The sequence below is a fragment of the Apteryx mantelli genome, chromosome 15 (genome assembly GCF_036417845.1).
Source record: "Apteryx mantelli isolate bAptMan1 chromosome 15, bAptMan1.hap1, whole genome shotgun sequence".
Taxonomy (NCBI): Eukaryota; Metazoa; Chordata; class Aves; order Apterygiformes; family Apterygidae; genus Apteryx; species Apteryx mantelli.
Genome location: NC_089992.1, coordinates 3,344,687 through 3,363,385, shown reverse-complemented (window position 1 = coordinate 3,363,385; position 18,699 = coordinate 3,344,687). Strand labels below are relative to the sequence as shown.

Below are 18,699 nucleotides of genomic sequence, written 5' to 3'. Positions count from 1 at the left end.
AAAGTCGGTGTTTATGGTCTAGCTGTGCAGATGAGTAATTTCCTAGAGGCCGCTGGAGCGCGAGAGCCCAAGTAGCTGGAGAAAAGCCAAAGTGTCCAAGCTAACACTGAATCCCCGGGCTTGCCTGAACCCGGGAAACTTCCCACTAGACCATCAGAAACATTTAGATGTTCAAAGGTGCACACAGAAGTCTCAGCTGGGAACTCCCTGGGTGTTTGACCCCCCCCCCAAAAAACCTTGGGGAGTTCGGTGTGTCCTTGCGGGCCTGGTACCTCCTCACCAGGTCAATGCCTTGCCCTTGCCAGCGCTCGCTGTGGCCATTTGGGGTGGCTAAAGAAGCCACCAAAAAAACATTAACTTCTCTGACATGGCTTCTAGGCCTGATTTTTTTTTGAATCCACCAGGAAATAATCATGTAAAGAAAATGGCTCATATCCTAAATAATAAACAACATATATAGCAGTAGCAAACACTTCTCACAGCTCCCTGTTACTGTGATGCTTTTTCACATTGGTACCTATGCTCTGCGTGACTGTGTCTATGGATGTGAATTCCTACTGCAGGGGTTCGTGCGGGTTTTTTACTTTATAAACATAGCAATTTAGTTTAAACTGATTTTTGAACTAATTAATTAGTTTAAACTAATTTTACTATAAAAAGATCTTTTTGCTGAAAAAGCGAATCTTTCAAGTAGCTGAAACCAGTGGATAGAGGCAACTATGCATACATAACCCTTTTAATATTTTAATTTCATCCTTATTGAGAAAGATTTAGTCCCATATTACTCGTTTCCTTCAGTGACTCTGTGTTGTAAGGTGATGTTTTTTACTAAATGTTATATTGCTATATTTTGTAAGTAGTGGGAACAAAATGCATAGTGTTCTCCAGGCCTGGCTATAAAGTGATCATTGCTCTTTGTGTGGCCCAGCTTTATATTTGCTGGCATCCTTAGCAATTCGGATAAAAGTCCAGCTCTGTAACACCTTGGCTACAGTAGACCAGTGGGGGATCTTGAAACGAGCTACCTGGGAAAGGACCATGTCATGCTCAGCCAAATCCAAGTCAAATGCGTAATCGAAAGAGGCTGTTTGGTGTTTCCTTCCTGCAATGACAGCGATATTTCCATATTTCTAGCTGTGTAAACAGCCACAGCGCCCTCAAATTCAAATCAAGGGCCACAGCCCGAATCCTGTGCCTGCAGGATGAGGCAGCCTCTTGGCTCCATCTCCTGGCCCATTTGGGCACCAGCCAAGCCCCAGCCCAGGCCCCAGAGCTGCGTGGGCTTGGACCCACGTCCAAGGTGTTAGCACCAGCGTGGGAACCAAGCATGTCCGTATTCGTGGGAGTCTGGACCTTGGCCCTCACTGTGCCATACAGTCCATATACATAACCAGAGTATTTTCTATGTAAACCTGGAGAATGACTGAAATCTCAAAACACTGGGACTTGCTCACGTGAATCATCTACGACCCCTTTTTGGACCTGCTCTGGAATCAGTGTACATTGACCTCCTCAGTGCCAACATGACACATTAACATCCTGAGGTCATTTTTCAAGCGCCACTTATCCCTTTCTTTCTGCAAAGGCCATAAGGTAAAGGCCAGCTTCTTTTCCTAGTGGCCTTGTCCAAGCTCAGGATGCCCAAAGAGCCTTACGGAGCCATGACCTAGTGGGCACATGCTCCAGGCCATCGCCAGCAATTGCCGCCTTGTAGGACGGCAGCTGGTTTCTAACAGAGCTTCCCCTGGCCAGCGAGCTCCACCTGCACCTGCTGCCCTGCAGCAAAGCCCTCCTGTAGCCTCCTGTGCTGCCTTGCCGAGGCAGGAGCCGCCGGCCGCGCGGAGACTTGCATCCATAATTTCGGGCCCCAGACCTGTGGCTTGGAGTCAGGAGCGCTGCCAGCTGAGCCAAGCAGGCGCGTTGCGTGGGCGATTGCTCTGTCCCTCTCTGTCTGCGCAGGGCCACTGTCCCGGGTGCCCAGAGCTCCTAGCTCACCTCGGCTACGACACCCTCCTCACACTCTTTGCCAGGGTGGCTGCAGGCACTGGATACCATACCTTTGAAGCTTTTTTCCATTATGTATGTGTTCTGACGTCTATCCATCCCACAAGCACCTGCATAAAAATGATATATAATGGAAAACAAATAAATATTTATGTAAATTGGGTTGCTTTGACTACTGAGCAGCATATATTCTTTCCTCTAAATTGTACATCCAGGCCCTCATTTAGGGAGGCTCTTAAGCACATCCTTAGCTGTAAGCACCTACTCGGCTTCGGTGGGGTTTCTGGGCATGCCTAAAATTATGCATATGCTTAAGAGCCTCCCTGGAAGGGAGGGCTTTCCTGACGCAGGGCACTGCTCATTACCAAGGATAGCTATCTGTCAGGAGAACAGAAAAAACACCTGCTGGTATGTTCATTACTGAATCACTGTGTTTGTTAGATAGAGAAAAGAAACCCAAAACAGATCAATTCAAGTTTTAGCCCGCAGGTCACATTACATTACTCTGCGACTAATTTTAGGCTTTGTTTCCTTGGTGGGTAGTATGTTATTTAATTCACAGTCTCAGATTCCAAGACGGTGTGTACGATAGTTCTAAATTAGTTTACATGACTTTGCTTTAAAATTTGCACAATTCAATAACTGCTGTGAGACGTGTCCCTGAATGACTACAGCAGGCTGAAAATGCAGCAATTAAGAGTGCGGAGTTGATAGCAAAGACTTCTGCCTTAAGCGATTGCAGAACTTGCCACTACTTACACAGGCAGAGGTGGAAGGGGATGGAAACCTTTTCCATTTTCACTATTGAAAATTATCCTAGATATCAATCAGGTCAAAGGAAAATCTAATATAAGTCTTTAAATTTTTTAACAACATCATAGTCTGATATTTCTTATTGACTAGCAAAATCAACACAAATTTGGTTACTGAAATAGAAATGTCTTAGTGGCTTATAGTATCCACCATCAAGTAACTTAGTTATGTTGTTAAAAGAGCTCCACAAACAGCGTGTCCCAGAAGTCTCCTGGTTATTTGTCCTTGCATGTCCTCTGGTCTCTAAAGAAAGAACTGCCACCACCGCTGGCAGTGCCATCCCAGCTCCTTTTTTTGTGGCAACTTTGGCTTTTTGCTAACTAAGGAAAAATCACCGAATAAGACAATTGCTGTGTTATGACACATCAGAGATGATAACAACCTGTGCTCTGATTCTCAGAGTCACCATTGCCAAGCATGGGAAAAGGGCTGGAGGTACATGACTGCGTGTGGGACGGTGCTCGTTCCCTTCTGGCCTGGAGTGAGCCCACAAAACCATCCAAGGAGCTTTCCGTTTTGTTTTCCACTGCTCCTTATGAGCCATTTCCTAGCACAGTGGGGAAACTCCGTCACCTAACAGCATTATCTGGGTGCTTTTTGGCTCTCCTGCATTTTGCTACGGGAGACTCTTGAGTACAGAGGACGGAGCTGATTCATCCCATGGTTCATGTCCACAGGGCTTGTGCTCCCTGCCTGAGGATGCATGTGAAGAGCCGCTGACTTCACGAGACCCAGATGAGTGACTTGCTTGGGACCATGACCTAGTCCGCCCCAGTAAGCTGAAATTCTGACAAGCCATGCCAAAGAAGTTAGAGATAAACAACAGGAATAGGAGCGATCCTGTAGGACAGTGTTCTCGTAACTACTGGGCCTTAATGAGAACATCCTGATGTCTAGGCTAAGGCCCATGATGATTTCATGACTTATCAAAACAGAGGTTATGCTGGAACAGTTAGCTGTGCTCGCTGCATAGTCAATCAATGTGCGTATAACGGTGCATCTGCTCTGAGCATCCGCATGAGGTCTTTACAGAGGTGTCCCCATTGCGACTGCAAAGTCCTAGACCTGAACAAAGACTGGCAAGGCCTGAGCCCTTGGGGGTGCCAGGAGGACCCAGCAATATCAACCCGCACTTTTTTTGTGGCTCAGCGTTGAAGGAATCCACCTTCTGATCATTTTTAATCAATTGATTAGCTCAGCTCCACCAGCGTTGCTGCCAGGCCTATGGGCAACGTCAGGTATGGCCACGCGGGCTTCTGCAGCAGCAGCAAGCTCGTTGTGCCGGCTCTGGAGACCCCCGACCCACTGTGAGCCCTCCAAGAGGGCAGGATCCATATGGACCCAGCGCTGGCCCGAGTGAACCTGACTTCTGGTTCAGAGCCAGTGCCAGGCAGCGCTTGCCCTCACCGGGCTGTGGAAGAGCATGTCACTATGCTCGCCGGCCGTCCTCGCTTACTCCAGAGCAGCTGCGGAAAAACCGAGAATCCCCATCACAGGAGGATTTCTAAGAAAAGGTGAGAGCCGCCTGTTCGGAAGGACACAGGGAGAGGCGATCCTGCCTTGGGAAGGCTACGGGATCCCTCAAAGCCCTTCCCAGCCTGTTTCCTTTAAATCTGCCCTTAGTCATATTTTGTCTCTGTTATAATTCTGTGCTTTTATAGCCCATTTTTGTGTGTTCATTACATTCCTCAAGAGGTGGAATGAATGATGGCACCATTAGTCTGTAAACTGCAGAAGTAGGTAACGTGGAGAAGGCCTCAGCAGGCCTGCAATCTGGCCCTTCAGGAAAGTTCAGGTTAATGTCTCACGCTAAATCAGCTGCTGGGGTGAAATCAGAGGTGCAGCCTGCGATATTTTTCCACACCTCTTGGCTTTGAGAAAATGCAAAGTCAGCTTTGAATCAAACTTTGTGGCTTCAGTCCTCCTGTGGGATAAATGCAGCTTTGAGTCACTCAAGATGTACTGCAAAACACGTTTAGTCTCTGCATCGAGGGCTGGTGTTAAAGAAAACCCCATAAGAGATAAAACCAGTCTTGTTTAGCGCTTGCTGTGTCCAACACTTGAGTTACAAGCAGCACAACAATCTTTTCCACACCCAGTGAGTAGTCTAAGGCTTTTGACTTGGTCGCAATAGGAGCTGGACTCTGCAACTGCTTAACGCAGATGGACTAGCGCAAGCCAGAGCCGCCACGCGGCCGACAGCCCCAGCTCTGCGCCGAGAGCAGCACGCAGCAGCGCAAAGACAAGCCATCCCCGTGGCTAGTGGCACACGGTTGCATTGACCAGCAACAACCGCAAAGCTGCCAAAGCCTCCTCTCCCTGGCACCACAGGTTCCCCAAATGCCCATCTCTCCACCACCCGTCTGTGAGAATTATTTGTGCGCTGGATGTTGCTATCTGAAATGTGCTCACCATTGTCCTCCAACTCTGCTTAACACATACAATTATCTCTATGAAAAAGCCTGAAAAAATGGTGTTTGAAACACACAGTGCCAGCTGTGATAACGTAGGGTGACAGAGCAGTTGAACTAAGATGGGAGTAGGCACCCTCACAGACAGGCTGACCCACCAGACCTGCTGGCACACGGCTCCTTGCCAAAAGTTTCTGTGCCTTCTCTAGTCACGTCCCTTTCCAGCAGGAATCCTAATACCTAACAAGAACAGAAACATTTAGAATATGCTGATGACACTGAGTTATTTAAATGCTCTCTGTCTTCCTAAGAGCTTTAACAGCCTTTGCCCTGCTCCTTGCATCTCCCAGTTGAAAAGGATACAAACCAGGCAACGGAAGTTCTGCAAAGATTTGGGGCAAAATTCCTGCAGTCTGATAAGATCCACTATACACACACATGTGCGCGTGCGCACACACACACACACACATATATACACACACATATATACACACATTATATATACACACACACATATACACATGCGTGTGTATATATATATATATATATGCGCGTGTGTGTATATATGTATAGAAAAAAACCTCCTCATATATGTGTGTGTGTGTGTGTGTGTGTGTGTGTGTGTGTGTGTGTTAGAACAACCTAACATACAAACACGTTAGAAGTCTCTGAGGCTTCTAACAAGACTAAAGCCATTTTGGTGAGCTGATGCTCTGTCTCACTTGGTTGGTGGGAAAAGCCTGTCTTTTGGGACCACTGCTGCAGCAAGTGGCATCGCTGGCTGAAGAACCAAGGAGGCAACTAGACAAGAAGAGGGTTTCAATCCATGCTGAATTTCTCCTCAGTCTCCCTGGAAGTCCTCTTCCCTACCTGTAGCTTACTTCCACATCTACTGTTTATAATACTTTGCGGGGTCACAGCAGAGCTGTCACCCACTCCTCTTCTAACTCCTTTTAACTGAGTGCAGCCATGGTGTAAACAGGAGGCTGCGCAATGCTGGGACGCGATTCCTGCACACGATCCGGAGCAGCTGTGCCGGAAAAGCTGGGGCTGATGGTGGGATGTGAAGGTGGTACACCTCTAACTCTTCGGTATTTTCATATGTGATGTTCCTTCAGGGTCAAGAGCCCTCATATGACCTTATTAGGTTTCACTTACATTTAATGTTTATAATTCAAATTTAAGTTTTTTTTTTTTTCCTTTCTTCTGTGATCTGCAGATATAAAGGGAATCTGCAACTTTTATTGCACAAAAGCAACACAGTTAAATGAAAAATTTTGTGTAAAAATGGCCTTGCTCTGAGCAAGAGCATAAAAAGTTATGAAAGATATCATAAACAAACATTAGTTTTGGTGCTGAGAAGGAAAGGAAAAAAAAAAATCTCATTTTTATCATTTAGTGTGAAACAGGCATTTTGAAACAAGGAAAAAAGGTCTCAAATGAAAATCTGGGCTGCCAAATGCTATGGAAAAAATTGCTACTATTTTTGCTGGAGATCACTTATTGAAGTATTTATCACTTCTGCATATCATTTGTACTGCAAAAGCATTCAGCACCACTTCTGCCAGTAAAATAAGATGCAAGAATGCAGGGCAAGTGTGGCACACAGGGAGTTCACGACACCACAGGAGAAAACCAAATAAAGCTAGTGAGTAAAGCTGTAAAATGGGAAAGGGAAAATCAACTTGATTCAAGGAGCATTTGGAAATCCTCACCTCCCCCAACTCTCCATGTTATCAGAGCTAAGCACAAGAGCAGTTCTGCAGATTACTATAGAGGAGAAAACATTAATGGTTGCTAGAGATGGAGAAAGCTTTGCACCAAAGCCCTACAATTTTGTGATTTTTCCTGATGCAGGGAAAACTCGGTCTGTGGAGCAAGCCATGGTGTGTGACCAAAGGAGCAGTGATGGGATGTGATGCCTGGTGGGATCTCATGTTAATTTTTTTCTCCAGGTGAGTTGTGAGATGGTTGACCTTAAAAAATCCCATAATACCACTTAATACTGCACTTTCCCTCACACTGTGGATTCCCAGAAGGATGTTAGTAATCCCAGTAAAGGAAAGGGAAAAGCTTTCTGCCGCTGACCAGCTAAACTCCAAGTGCTCAGCAGCCAAAGCACTAAACCTGGCTAGGTTTTGAGAAAGAGCTGCTAAAAACCCTGTTAAAACTGAAGCCAGGGAGAATAAATGGAGAAAGGGCAACCAGCTCTCACTCTTGGCTTGTTCACACTGGCCGGTGGTTCAAAACTGCCCAAAAAATGGCCCCGGTAGGAGCACCCGGGCGGTGGCAGCGCCGAGCCCATGAGCCAGTGCCCTCCGGGGCCGCACAGAGGCGTTTATTGAGTGGCAAGATTCAGCACTAAACTGTATTAAGCACAAAAGAAAAAAAACCCCCAAATTTGAATTTTCACTGTTCTAAGTTTGTCCTTAAAAAACATTTATAGAATAGATGAATGGTTCAACCGACCAGCCGGGGAAGCGAGCCTAGAGCGAGTATTGACTCTGCTGTTCGAGTCCGTGCTTTGTGCTAAAGGAAGCGATTTTAAAATCTTGATCTTTCACTCCTGGCAATTCTGATCGTGAAATAAAGACAATACCAATATTCTTCATTATTGTTAATGCCTTTATGAAAGGCAGATTTGGATTTGGAATTGCTCTAAAGTCTACTAAAATAATTAAATTGTTTAAAAATTACTGACCTAGTTCATTCAGATAGCTGTAGGGTCTCCAGTCTGCGGTTTCTCTGTCAAGGGGTTTGTTACTGAGCTGTTCAAAAAGTATGATAACGGGTTAATGCTGCAGAACCAGACAGTTCCCACCCGAGACTTCAGCCCCATGATGCCATGAATCAAAATGGTAGATGACTATCATCACCATGGCCTCACCATTTCAGCTACTTATCGGTACAAAGTCCGACAGTCGATCACTAGCATTAGGGAAAATCACAAAGGTAAGTCACTTCAGCGAGCAATGAACACAAGCATGCAGGAAAGCACAGGATTTCCTTGGGTAATCCCGACTCAAATGCCTGGGTGAATGGACCGACATGCCGCCTGTTTCAAACCAACCACGCGTCGAAAACCCCCACATACACATGCAGACAGCAGCTGCTGGGAAGGAAGGGGGTCACTAATACAGCCGTGCATTCGTGGGCACGAGATTTCTTACAATTCAAGGAAAATCACATTGGAAATAAGAAGGCTTAAAGCCCCAAGCAGATCTGCCAGCAAAATCAGACAAGTCCAGGGTTGCCATCCAGCTGCCACCGCTGGAAAAATGTTCCTTCCACGCAGTTTGCCCGGGCGGCCAGAGCAGCGGCATTGGCGCCGGCGCGGGCAGAGGTGCACGTGAAACCGCGATTGCGGTAAGCACCTACTCTTGATTGTTTGGCCGTTGCTAAGAACGAAGCCTAACTGGAGCTAGCCCATGCTTAAACACAGCCCAAGGGGAAGCCCGCAGCTGGACGGGGAGGCGACGGTGTCCACGTGGTCTCCTGCCGGGCGGCGGAGGGGGTTCTGCACAGCCGGGAGGCTGGCGGCAGCTGGGGCGCCCTAGCAAGGTGGCATCGCTAAAGCTGCTGAGTTTTGCTCCCCAGGGTTTTTCCCCGAAAGCCCCTCCTGCTGAAAGCACAGCTGCTTGTGAGGCAGCGTCAGGGCACGTCCCACCCCTGTGTCGGAAGATTTAAAGTTTCGGAGCTCCCGTCGCTCCCCTGGGCCTGTTCCGACAGGGAAAGCTGCCTGTTGGTGTGTCAGGTGGCATGGCTCAGCCCTGACGTTTTTCAGGAAAATGATTAAAGTGGGCTGAAATTAAAGCAAAGTATTCAAAGTTGCCAGAACATTTCATTTTTCCTGATCTCTCATTAATTTTTGTTTCTCTCTTCACAAAGATGAGGAACAAACCCGAAGCCCCCAAGTTCTCCTGTGCAGAAGTGCCCCTAGAAGCAGCGGAGGAGCAGGGCTAGCTGGTGTCCGGCCACAGCCCGGGATGGGACCCACCGGACCGCGACGGGGACCTGCAGGACCATGATGGGGACCTGCAGGACCTCGGGGCCAGGTGGACACTCCTCCACGAGCTGTCATGGAGCCGCTTCGCTGAGGCCAGAGCCCCAGAGCTCGCCAGCCTCTCCCTTAGGGCCAGGGCCAGCGTCTGCAAACTGCTCCCTCCCAGGAGCCCCACATTTAGGAGAAATATACTTATTTTACAAACTGGGTGTTGGCATTTAGAAGCCCCTATCTGATCTGAGAAACTGGGTTTCATTTGGGTGAAGACTTGTAACAACCAGAGGCAAAACCTTGCCCTCAGTGACCGAATTCTGGGATGCAGAGAGCAGTCTGAGGTGTTTTTACACCAAATGCAATATGCTCTGGTTTATGCAAACACAGGAGAAACCACGGTGCAAGCAGTGCACAGAGACACAGCAGAAGGCAATGACAGGCAGAAAGGGGTGTGCGCACACACACACACACACACACGCACACACAGCTGGGTTGCTCCACAAGCAAACGCACAGTATTTGCAGAGCTATTCAGCTGAAGCTTTTACACAGACAGATCTCATCATTTGCAAAGCAGGGAACTACGCTCCGAGTGGGCTGACCTCCATCCCTGGAAGCAGGATCCCGGACCCATAATAGCATGGATACACCAGCTAACACAAATACACACACACGTACACACATGTATATACGTACATATACATAGAGTATATGCATGTATACACACACACACACAGAGATTAACGGCCGCACGCTGGGTGAGAAAGGAGCCCATTTCAAATCCGTCTCAAAGACAGTCTCTGGCTGAAAGAGCCACTGTTGCTGAGCCACCGGCAGTGACCTTGAAAGAGGCATTAACGCGGGAGGCGCTGGGCCCTGGGCTCTGCGGGGAGCGAGGCCAGATGATCACAACGGTCCCTTGTGGCCCTGCAGTCCATGAATCTCACATAAGACAGCACCAGCAGCGCAGCGATAGCGATAGCTTTGCCTCGTTCTGCTCCGTCTCCTTGTGCCTCTCTCTATTCCCACCAAGGTAACATGCGTCGGCAGCCCATTAGGCACCTTTGCACCAGCCGCCCTCCTCAAGGACGTGCCCGGAGCAGGGAGAAAGTTGATAACGCTGGTTGCCTGCAATATTTCTAGGGCCGTCACGGCCCGAGAGCAGCGGCCGTGACTGCACCTCCTTGCTCCTGGCACGGGCTGTGCAGCTGGACTCCACCACCCGACAACCCAGGAGTCATTTCTTTATTATTCAGCAGCTCCTTCACTCCCCCGAGACAAGGACCATAAACACTGGCAGGGGACATGCAGGATGGACGGACGGACGGACGGACGGGGCAGTCGGACCAAACAAGCAACAAGGAGGCGATGCAAAGCAGAGTGTTTTGCAGTGTATTCGCAGAGGCAGGAAGCCTCCGCTTTTGGCCCCAGGTCCAGCCAGGGCGAATCAGTGCAGCCCCACTAACTTCATTGTCACTTGCCGTCAGCTAAGCCCGCGGCTTTTTTTTTCTTTATTTTAAAACTTGCGGCAATAACATGAATGCTGATTTCCAACCCAGCTGCACCATTTAGATCACATTTATTGCAATCTTGGAGTTTCTATTAAAAGCCTTGTTTTTGCAGGATTTATAAATCAGCTCACAAACCTAAAATTTGGCATGAAGAGCTATGGGCTAGAATTGATTTTTTTAATTAAATGATTTGGGGACATTTCTAAGTTTTTCAGAATGCAGTAATTATGAAGAAATGTGATTATAGCTGTCTCTTTGTGCTATTATCATTTGTTAACACAGTATAATTTGTTAACATTTTCTCTTAAGCTAGAAGATACTTTAATTTTTACTGTGAAGCAAAATTGCTTTTCCAGAGGAAAAATACTTCATAGTAAATTTATCCACTAAAAAAATCCTACCTTGTAATTTTAGCAACCTGGTTAAAAATGCCTCATAGCTGGCAACACTTCCTTTAAGATCAATGAGAAACTTGCACGAGTGAAAACAAGTCATTATTTGCCCATCTGAGATAGCTGCAGAGATTGCAATGGCAAGCGCCTCACCAACATGCCATTTGTCAACGCTTAGATTGTCTAAGGCACCCAAGGTAATTAGGCAAAGTGCTTGCACTAGCTCTGTCATACCTTCAACCTGCAGGATAGAGACTGATGAGAGTTTTGCCATTACCTGCCCTGACTATCGACTTCAGGGTGTCCAGGGTCCAAGCCCGTGTTTCTAAGTTTCAGAGGGTCATCTTGAACACTAAGCAGTTGTTCTATATTTGCAGTCCTCACCTTTTTCTTGGGCAAATTTTAGTCAAATCTATTTTAATAATGCTTTTGCTGGTTGAATTCATTTTTATTATTTGGGTAATATCCAGTCAGACCATTTCCAGTGACCTCTGTTTTGCAAGTTCTAATTTTATGTGAAGTCTTTGGTAGAATTTAGAACTTCCTTTAATAGCTGTGAATCTGCCAGCTTTAAAAATTCAGCACAGGGCATCTAATAACAATTGATTTTTATGATGTCTGTAGAAACTAGCATCACCTGGGCTCTCACGGCGATGCTGTTCTCCCTTGGTAGGGAGGGAGGCTGGAATTAACAGCTCTGCAAAAGAGCAAGGTGAGAATACGCTGGTTGCTCAGGACAGATCACTGCAGTAGCCGCATGTTTTATACAGAATATTTTTCACACGTTTGCAGCCATTTGTAAAAGTGAGATATATTCCTAAATTCATGCACTATTCAAAAACCCAAATATAGATCTGGCCTTGACACACTGAGAGTGCTTCAGGGAACAGTCCCACCAAACACCCTCTGAGAGAAATAGGTCCTCAGCAGCTTTGAAAACCTGATCTCAAGCAATGAAAGCAATGAAAGCAATTTGAGCAATGAAAGCTCTGATGTGAAGACACAGTTAGGGAGGAAAACATGCATCTTTATCTATATCTGCTTTGGAAAATCCTCAATTCTGCAACAGTTTCACTTGAGTTCATGTACCATCCTCCTTGCTAACTTGCAGCATCATTATTATTTGCTGCTGCCCAAGACACAAAAAAATTAAGGCAATACTTACTTGGGAAAGCTAAGAGGCAAAGGGTCAAATTTTGGCTTCTCCCAAACTAACAGTAAAATACCAGTATTTCACCTAAGATGACTAGCAAGCTCAGTCACATGGGAAGAGCATTTATTTGTCGCACGAAGGTGCTGGTAGCTAACAGGTCGCACTGGGATGCCGGGACCCTCCACCGCCTCCTGAATGCCAGGGATGCAGGACCGGTCTCCTGGACCTTGCGCAGAGACCAGCTCCATCCTGCTGACTCCTGCTGGCAACAGGAGCAGGCTTGGGGGCACCAGGCTTGGAGGGCCTTGGTCACTGTGTCACCGCCTCCAGCCCCTTGCCCTAATCTCTTACCTAACTGCTCGAGCGCCATCTGAACAGTGATCATGTTTCTCTGCCCCGTTACTCCTACTGGGAAGCCCTTCCAGAGTCGCTGCTCTGATGTTAGCAATCGAACTCCCAGCCTAGATGTAGCTGTGGCCAGTTCATCCTCATTTTGTTGTTGTGCCAAAGCCGCCGTCTAACTTAAATAGCTCTTCTCCCTCCTGGTGTTTACCCCGATGCATTTATAGATGGCAGTCAGACTCTCTCTCAGCAGTTGTTTTGCTAGATAAAAAGCAGCGCAGCCTTTTTTTAGCCTCTTCTCCTCCTCTCCCCTTTACCGGGGAAATTAGGAGGTGAGAGGCCTCCCCTTTGGTCATGTAAGAGAGGCTGGGAGGCTTGGTGTGACTCCCGGTGAAGACAGACCTGCCTCGCCAACTGTGGCCCTCGGGGCGGTGGTGGACCTTCCCCAGGGAGAGGTCTCCAGCAGCTGCTCGCTAGTGTCTGCTGTCAGCCCCCTGCCCACCTGCGTCCCTCGGGAAGCGCCACTGTGTGCGCTGATAGCAACAGCGGGGTCAGCAACCGCAGGGAGAGGTAGGAAGGAAAATTGAAAAATGTATGTATCAAGGGTGAGAAAAACAGCATGGGAAAGTGGATATGAGAGGAAACAGAGAAGATAAAGTGGAGAGGGCACAAGGGAAGAGGAGAGAAAAGGCACAAGAAGACACAGAAGGAGGGAAGAGGACAGGAGGAGCAGCAGGAGGACCCTAGCGAGATCCTCCAGCTGGAGCAGGGTTGCGTGTCCCCACTGTCACCTCTGCGTCCCTTCGCCAGAGCGGTCTCCTGGGCGCGCTGGAGGAACGGCTCCAGCCCCTCGCCTCGAGCACGGCGCCCGGTGAGCGCAGCGCGGGGACCCAGCCAGGGCCCCGCTCAGCCTTTCACAGCTCCTCCGGCATTTTTTCCTTTTGCATCTGTGCTGGCTCCTCTGTGACCCCAGCTGGCTCTATAAAGAACTGAACCCTCCAAGTACAACTTGTGCACATTTCCCTGCAGAAAGTGGGAATGGCACCAGCCAAACTGATTAGGAAATGAAACTCGTTAAAGCAGCCATTAGGGGCTTTATATGCTCTTTTATCTTACTTGGCTGGAGAACTGCATAGTGAGAAGCAGCATATTTTTGGCCATCCTCAGCTATTCAGTGCTGCAAAGCATTCTCATGAATAAGTAAGATGGTGGGAGATCTAAAGGAAAAGTCAGGCCATACATTTTGGTAAGTGCCCTAAAAATACCCGATCCATTGTTTTTCCTTTTTTAAACAGCAGGACAACCTTCTGACCGACTGCCTGATAGCCAGCAGCACAGCGAGGCAACAGCTTCCGGGCTGGTCCAAAGGCATCACTTGGGTTTTAGTTCTTTTCAGCAGCTGACTGTTTGAAGTAGCTATGTGACAAGCTGGCTCTGCAGGCTCGCAAATCAAGAGGGGTGCTTGCTTTGACCTTTGCTGAATTCATTTCAATTACTGCTACAGGATTAGTGGTCCAGGCTCACACTCATGGTGTTCATCCTAAATTTGACATTATGAGCATTTGCACTTTCAATTTGGGGAGCAAAAATGCATGATGCAAGGGGACTGTCTACATGGGAAAATGTATTTACACATCTGCCTAAGCTTTTCTCTGAGAAATCTCTGGAGTCAGCCTTTTTATTACATTTCAATGAGATTTTCTTCTAATAACCAAGAAACGTCTTAAAGGAACACATGTGGAAATATTTTTGCATACCCTTTTCAGTAGCTTAGTATCTTTTTTTGCATTAATCTTGTTCTTGTGGCTTTTTAGTTGCAGAGCTACATTTGGATTAAGGTGACACAGCCTGCAAGTACCATCATCTATAAAGCTGACATCCTTGCTTAAATCAATTACATTTCCTTTTTCATCTGTTCCCTTCCCCCTGCCCCACCTTGGCTTATTATGGCTCTAAAGGAAGTGCTCTCTTACCATTTATCATATCTAAATCTATAGCTAAAACATTGAATTTCATAATAGTACAGTCCATGAATGGTCACAGGAAATCAATAGCAACATGTGATAAGCAAGGTGCTACTGGACATTTGGGCAATACAATCTAAAGAACGCTACTGAAGAGCCGTAAGGAGCAGCGAAGCTCTCAGAAAGCCCTGGGACGGGAGCAGTGTTCAAACCCACCCCAGATACCTGCCTGCACCTAGCCCTCTTGGCTGTGTCGAGGGGCATTTGCATGGTACTCCTCCAGCAAACAATGACGTGGCAAAGGTAGATCACTGACTTAATGCTTCTCTAATTTACTTTTGTTTTATTAGTGGATAATTTATCTTTTCTAGAAATGAACATACCTTATAGTTGCTGAGACTCTAAGGCCTATGGACCCATACTGGCATGTGCTGAAACTCACTCCAGTTACCACGCACAGATTACAGAGATACACGCAAGGGAAAGCAGACCTTTCTGCGTCCAGCAGAGCTACGGCGCCAGGATACTGCTACGCTGGATTTTAAATCGTGCTGGCAGAGAGCAGCATCCGACAGGCATTGCTTCGGTGTATTTCCTTGAACTGATAAGAACATGGCTACAGCAGGGTGGGATAATATCTACCTTACTGGAGCTGTTTCCATCCAGATTACTGGTAAAGCAGCGTGAAGTCACACCACATGACAGAGTGTGGTAGCTTGGATTGGAAAAGCAATGTACACTGCCGCTACCTTGAGATAGATCTGGGAAGAAAACAAGTCATCACAAAATACTTTGGAAGCCATAATGATACTTAAGCAACTGAACACATGCTAGAGAAGATCAAGTTTAGAAAAACGATAAGCATTTGGTTAGAGCACTGGCTGTTATAAGACATCTCCAGATTGAATCTACCCTGCGTTATCATGGTGTGAAGTTCTTTACTATTAGTATGAAACCAATTAAATATAAAGATAGAAAAGCAAAATATTTAAAGAATACAGAGTTCCATCTTTTTGAAGATACTAAAAAGTACTTCCTCACAGTCCAACTGCATTGCAGGGAAGGGAAGAAATGCAAAGCTCAGAAAATGGTAGGTCTGCAACATAGTTTCTTCCATAGTTTAAGCACACGTAAGAGCCCCTGATGACAATAACCCTTGTAGTGATGAAACCTTTAATTAAAATGCTAAAACTGTACCAAAGAGTCCAAAATATTTTACATAACCTTTTGTGCAAAGGCTTAAAAAAGAAAAGCTGCAGCACTGAAAGGCAAACTTCGGTAATTGTATTGTTACACTTAGAGACATTTTTATCTATTTCATCTCTTTAACCTATGAACTTATTTATCAAACAAAATAATTTACCAAGAAAGCCATCAAATTTATACTGGCAGTTCTAATGGAAACATCAATCTGGTTTCAGTTTAATAAAAAATTGATAAATACTTCAAAGTAGTATTGGAAGAAAAGATGAAAGATTTAAACTGAAACAACATAATTTAAACAGCCAAGCCCTGCAAGAAGTAAATAAATGGATTAGTTTTAATAACCCACGGGCTTAAATTGCTGGAAGGAGGTTAGTTATAGGAAAAGCTTTCAGGTGGTGAGGGTAATGAAGTGCTGGGGTGGCAACTCGTCCCCAGCGCCGGCGATCTTTAATAAAGGTTAAAAGCAGCTCGGTCAGGAAGGACAAAGACGTGTCCAGATGGCCTCAGCCCTCCCGCTGCCCTTTGCTCCTCCGATTCTGCGATTGCATTCATGGGAACATGCACTTTGCTTTGCTGACATCTTGTGGAGATCTAGATTTAGTTTAATTTACTGCAAAATATCCTGTTTCGAGTCAGTGGGTTTATCTGCAGGGTGCCTGTTGCCGAAGTGCTGGGGCACAGTGCTAAGACGGGAAGCTGCACGCACACGCGCATCGCTGACCGAGCGTCTCTCCTTGCCGAGACCCACAGAGCAACGCTGAGGTCGTCTCTCCTGTGTAGCAACTGCAGGACCTTTTAGTTCTAGCTATTTTCCCAACGTTACTGCTAACAAAATACCTCAGACCAGGATAAGTTTTTGGTCTAAACTCTTTGCATTTGACTCCTTTGCGCTAGTCCCTGCAGTAACCATCACCTGGTGCTCCGACACTGATGCGCGAGGTTGGGTTTGCGCCCTCATCCATGCAAGGTTGCTCTGGAGCGATTTTCGGGATGGGTGTTTCAGCCCGAGGCAGCAGCCGGGGAGACTGCACGGCCTGCCGGGACCGTGCCATCTCCGAACTATAACTCGGTGGTATTTACAATAGAATTAACAAGCAGCAGCTACCCCGGGGGCTGTACATGAGAGCCAGGCTGGCACCCCTGCGCAGCCGTCAGCGCACGCCACCGCAAACACAGCTGCTCACAGGCAGCTCCGACCTGCCGCCTGGGGACCCACTGCCCACCAGGAGAGCAGAGCTCGTCCCCGCTCCTCGCGCCCTGCAGCCCCGGATAAACATGGACACGCAAATCCATGCCTTCCTGCTCCGTAGGTGAGCGTTTGCATCCGAGCCACGCCAGCTCCGTCTTCCCCCGTCCCTTATCTGTCAAGCCCCCTCCAGCAGTGGGCACAAAGGAGCAGCTCGAGGAGACAGGGGTAGGTCCCACCGCGGCTGCTGCAAGATAAGAGGGTGCCTGCGGGCACCGACAGGGAGGCAGCCAACATGTTACCAGCTCACACCCAGCTTATCTGGCAGTGGCTTGCCTGTGCACCCAAAACCAGGCGAAGGGAAAGTCTACGGGACTGCCTTACTGGGCAGCACAGTGCTGAATTAACGAATCCGCGCTCGTACACAACTCTGAATCACCCCAAATCTTTTCCTCCTTCATTGCGTGCATCTATTCAGAATTACTCCTCCAGTCCAATTCCATCTGGCTGATACTTAAGTACCCACATAGGTTGATTTACCTTGGTAGCACAGTCCATTTTCTACACATTTATTCATGAAGCTCTTATAACCGCTGGCTGGAAATACATCAAGTTCAAACCTAATGCTATCCCCAATTAAAAAAAAAAAAAGAGAATTTTATTCTGTTCTGAACAGTACGCAAAAGATTTAAATGACTAAAAAAAAGGAGAATGACTTAACTTAAGACCAAAAAGAACAAAACAAGGGATAAGTTAATGTTAACACGGAGAGATCAATCCTGTGAAGGGATCCATGATGACAGACGCCTGCCGTGAGCCCCCCAAGCCTCAGGTTGCACTCCAGACCCAGTGAAGGGAAGTGGTTTAACACCTGCTACGTTTCAATGCAGTGCAAATCCCATGAAGTCTGGATTAAGGCGAGAGCGCTCTGTGCCTTGAAAGACTGAGCTTCTGCTCCAGACAGAGATGCTGTATCGTGAGGCGACTCCAAGAGCAGCCGTTCAGATCCTGGTGTGGGAGCAGGATAGTGTAGATGGAAATCAGGCATTGAGGCCAAACCATAAAAAAAATAAAGGAATAAGCAAGCACTCTCCAATCAATATAAAACCCAGATATTTCAAGCTACAAAATGGCATTGTTTTCTTCTTCCTCCAGGCAGTGATTTTTTGTAGATATGCTCCACTCATACAGAGTGTCAGTGGGGCGACCCTGAGCAGGAGTGTTCACTCTACCACCTCCCACTACACGTCATCTGCAAGATCATATCCGTAGGAGGTTTACCTAGGCTGAAGTGCTCTATAGAACCCATGACACTCTATTTGTATCCTGCTTTGCTTTGTTTGCGGTTCTTGACATAGGATTCACCCACATCTGAAAGTTTAAGACTGCTTAAGACCTCAAGCATCACTTCAGCCCCAAACCGAGGTCCTCAAAAGAAATTTCTGCTACTCTCCAGCACTACTGCATAGTAAACCCCTCTGTCCCAATCTTCTTGAGAATAGAGTTAAACAACCTGTGCCTTGAAGTTCTCTGTTGGATGTGGGCGTATCGTTGCCACGTTGGTGAGCATCATTTTGCTTTCAGGCTTACTGGGGAAAGGCTGCCTCAGCTTCTTGTGCTGTGGTTAAGCTCTCCCTGTGTGGGCGGTTTTCTCTCCCATTGCTTGCCGGGCAGACTATGTGTTTTGCTGCCACATCCTTCATCCACAATTTCAAAAGAGT

General features: G+C 47.1%; 1 protein-coding gene across 1 annotated transcript in view; it reads right to left on the bottom strand.

Annotated features, from left to right (window-relative positions):
* Positions 1–18,699, bottom strand: part of MEGF11 (multiple EGF like domains 11) — a 207,338-nt gene that overhangs the window by 6,435 nt on the left and 182,204 nt on the right. The window contains exons 21-23 of the mRNA XM_067305228.1: positions 15,229–15,347; positions 7,930–7,996; positions 2,058–2,114 (exon numbers count right to left, since the gene is read on the bottom strand). Of these exons, the coding sequence (XP_067161329.1) occupies positions 2,058–2,114; positions 7,930–7,996; positions 15,229–15,347 (243 nt within the window). The remainder of the gene's footprint in view (positions 1–2,057; positions 2,115–7,929; positions 7,997–15,228; positions 15,348–18,699) is intronic.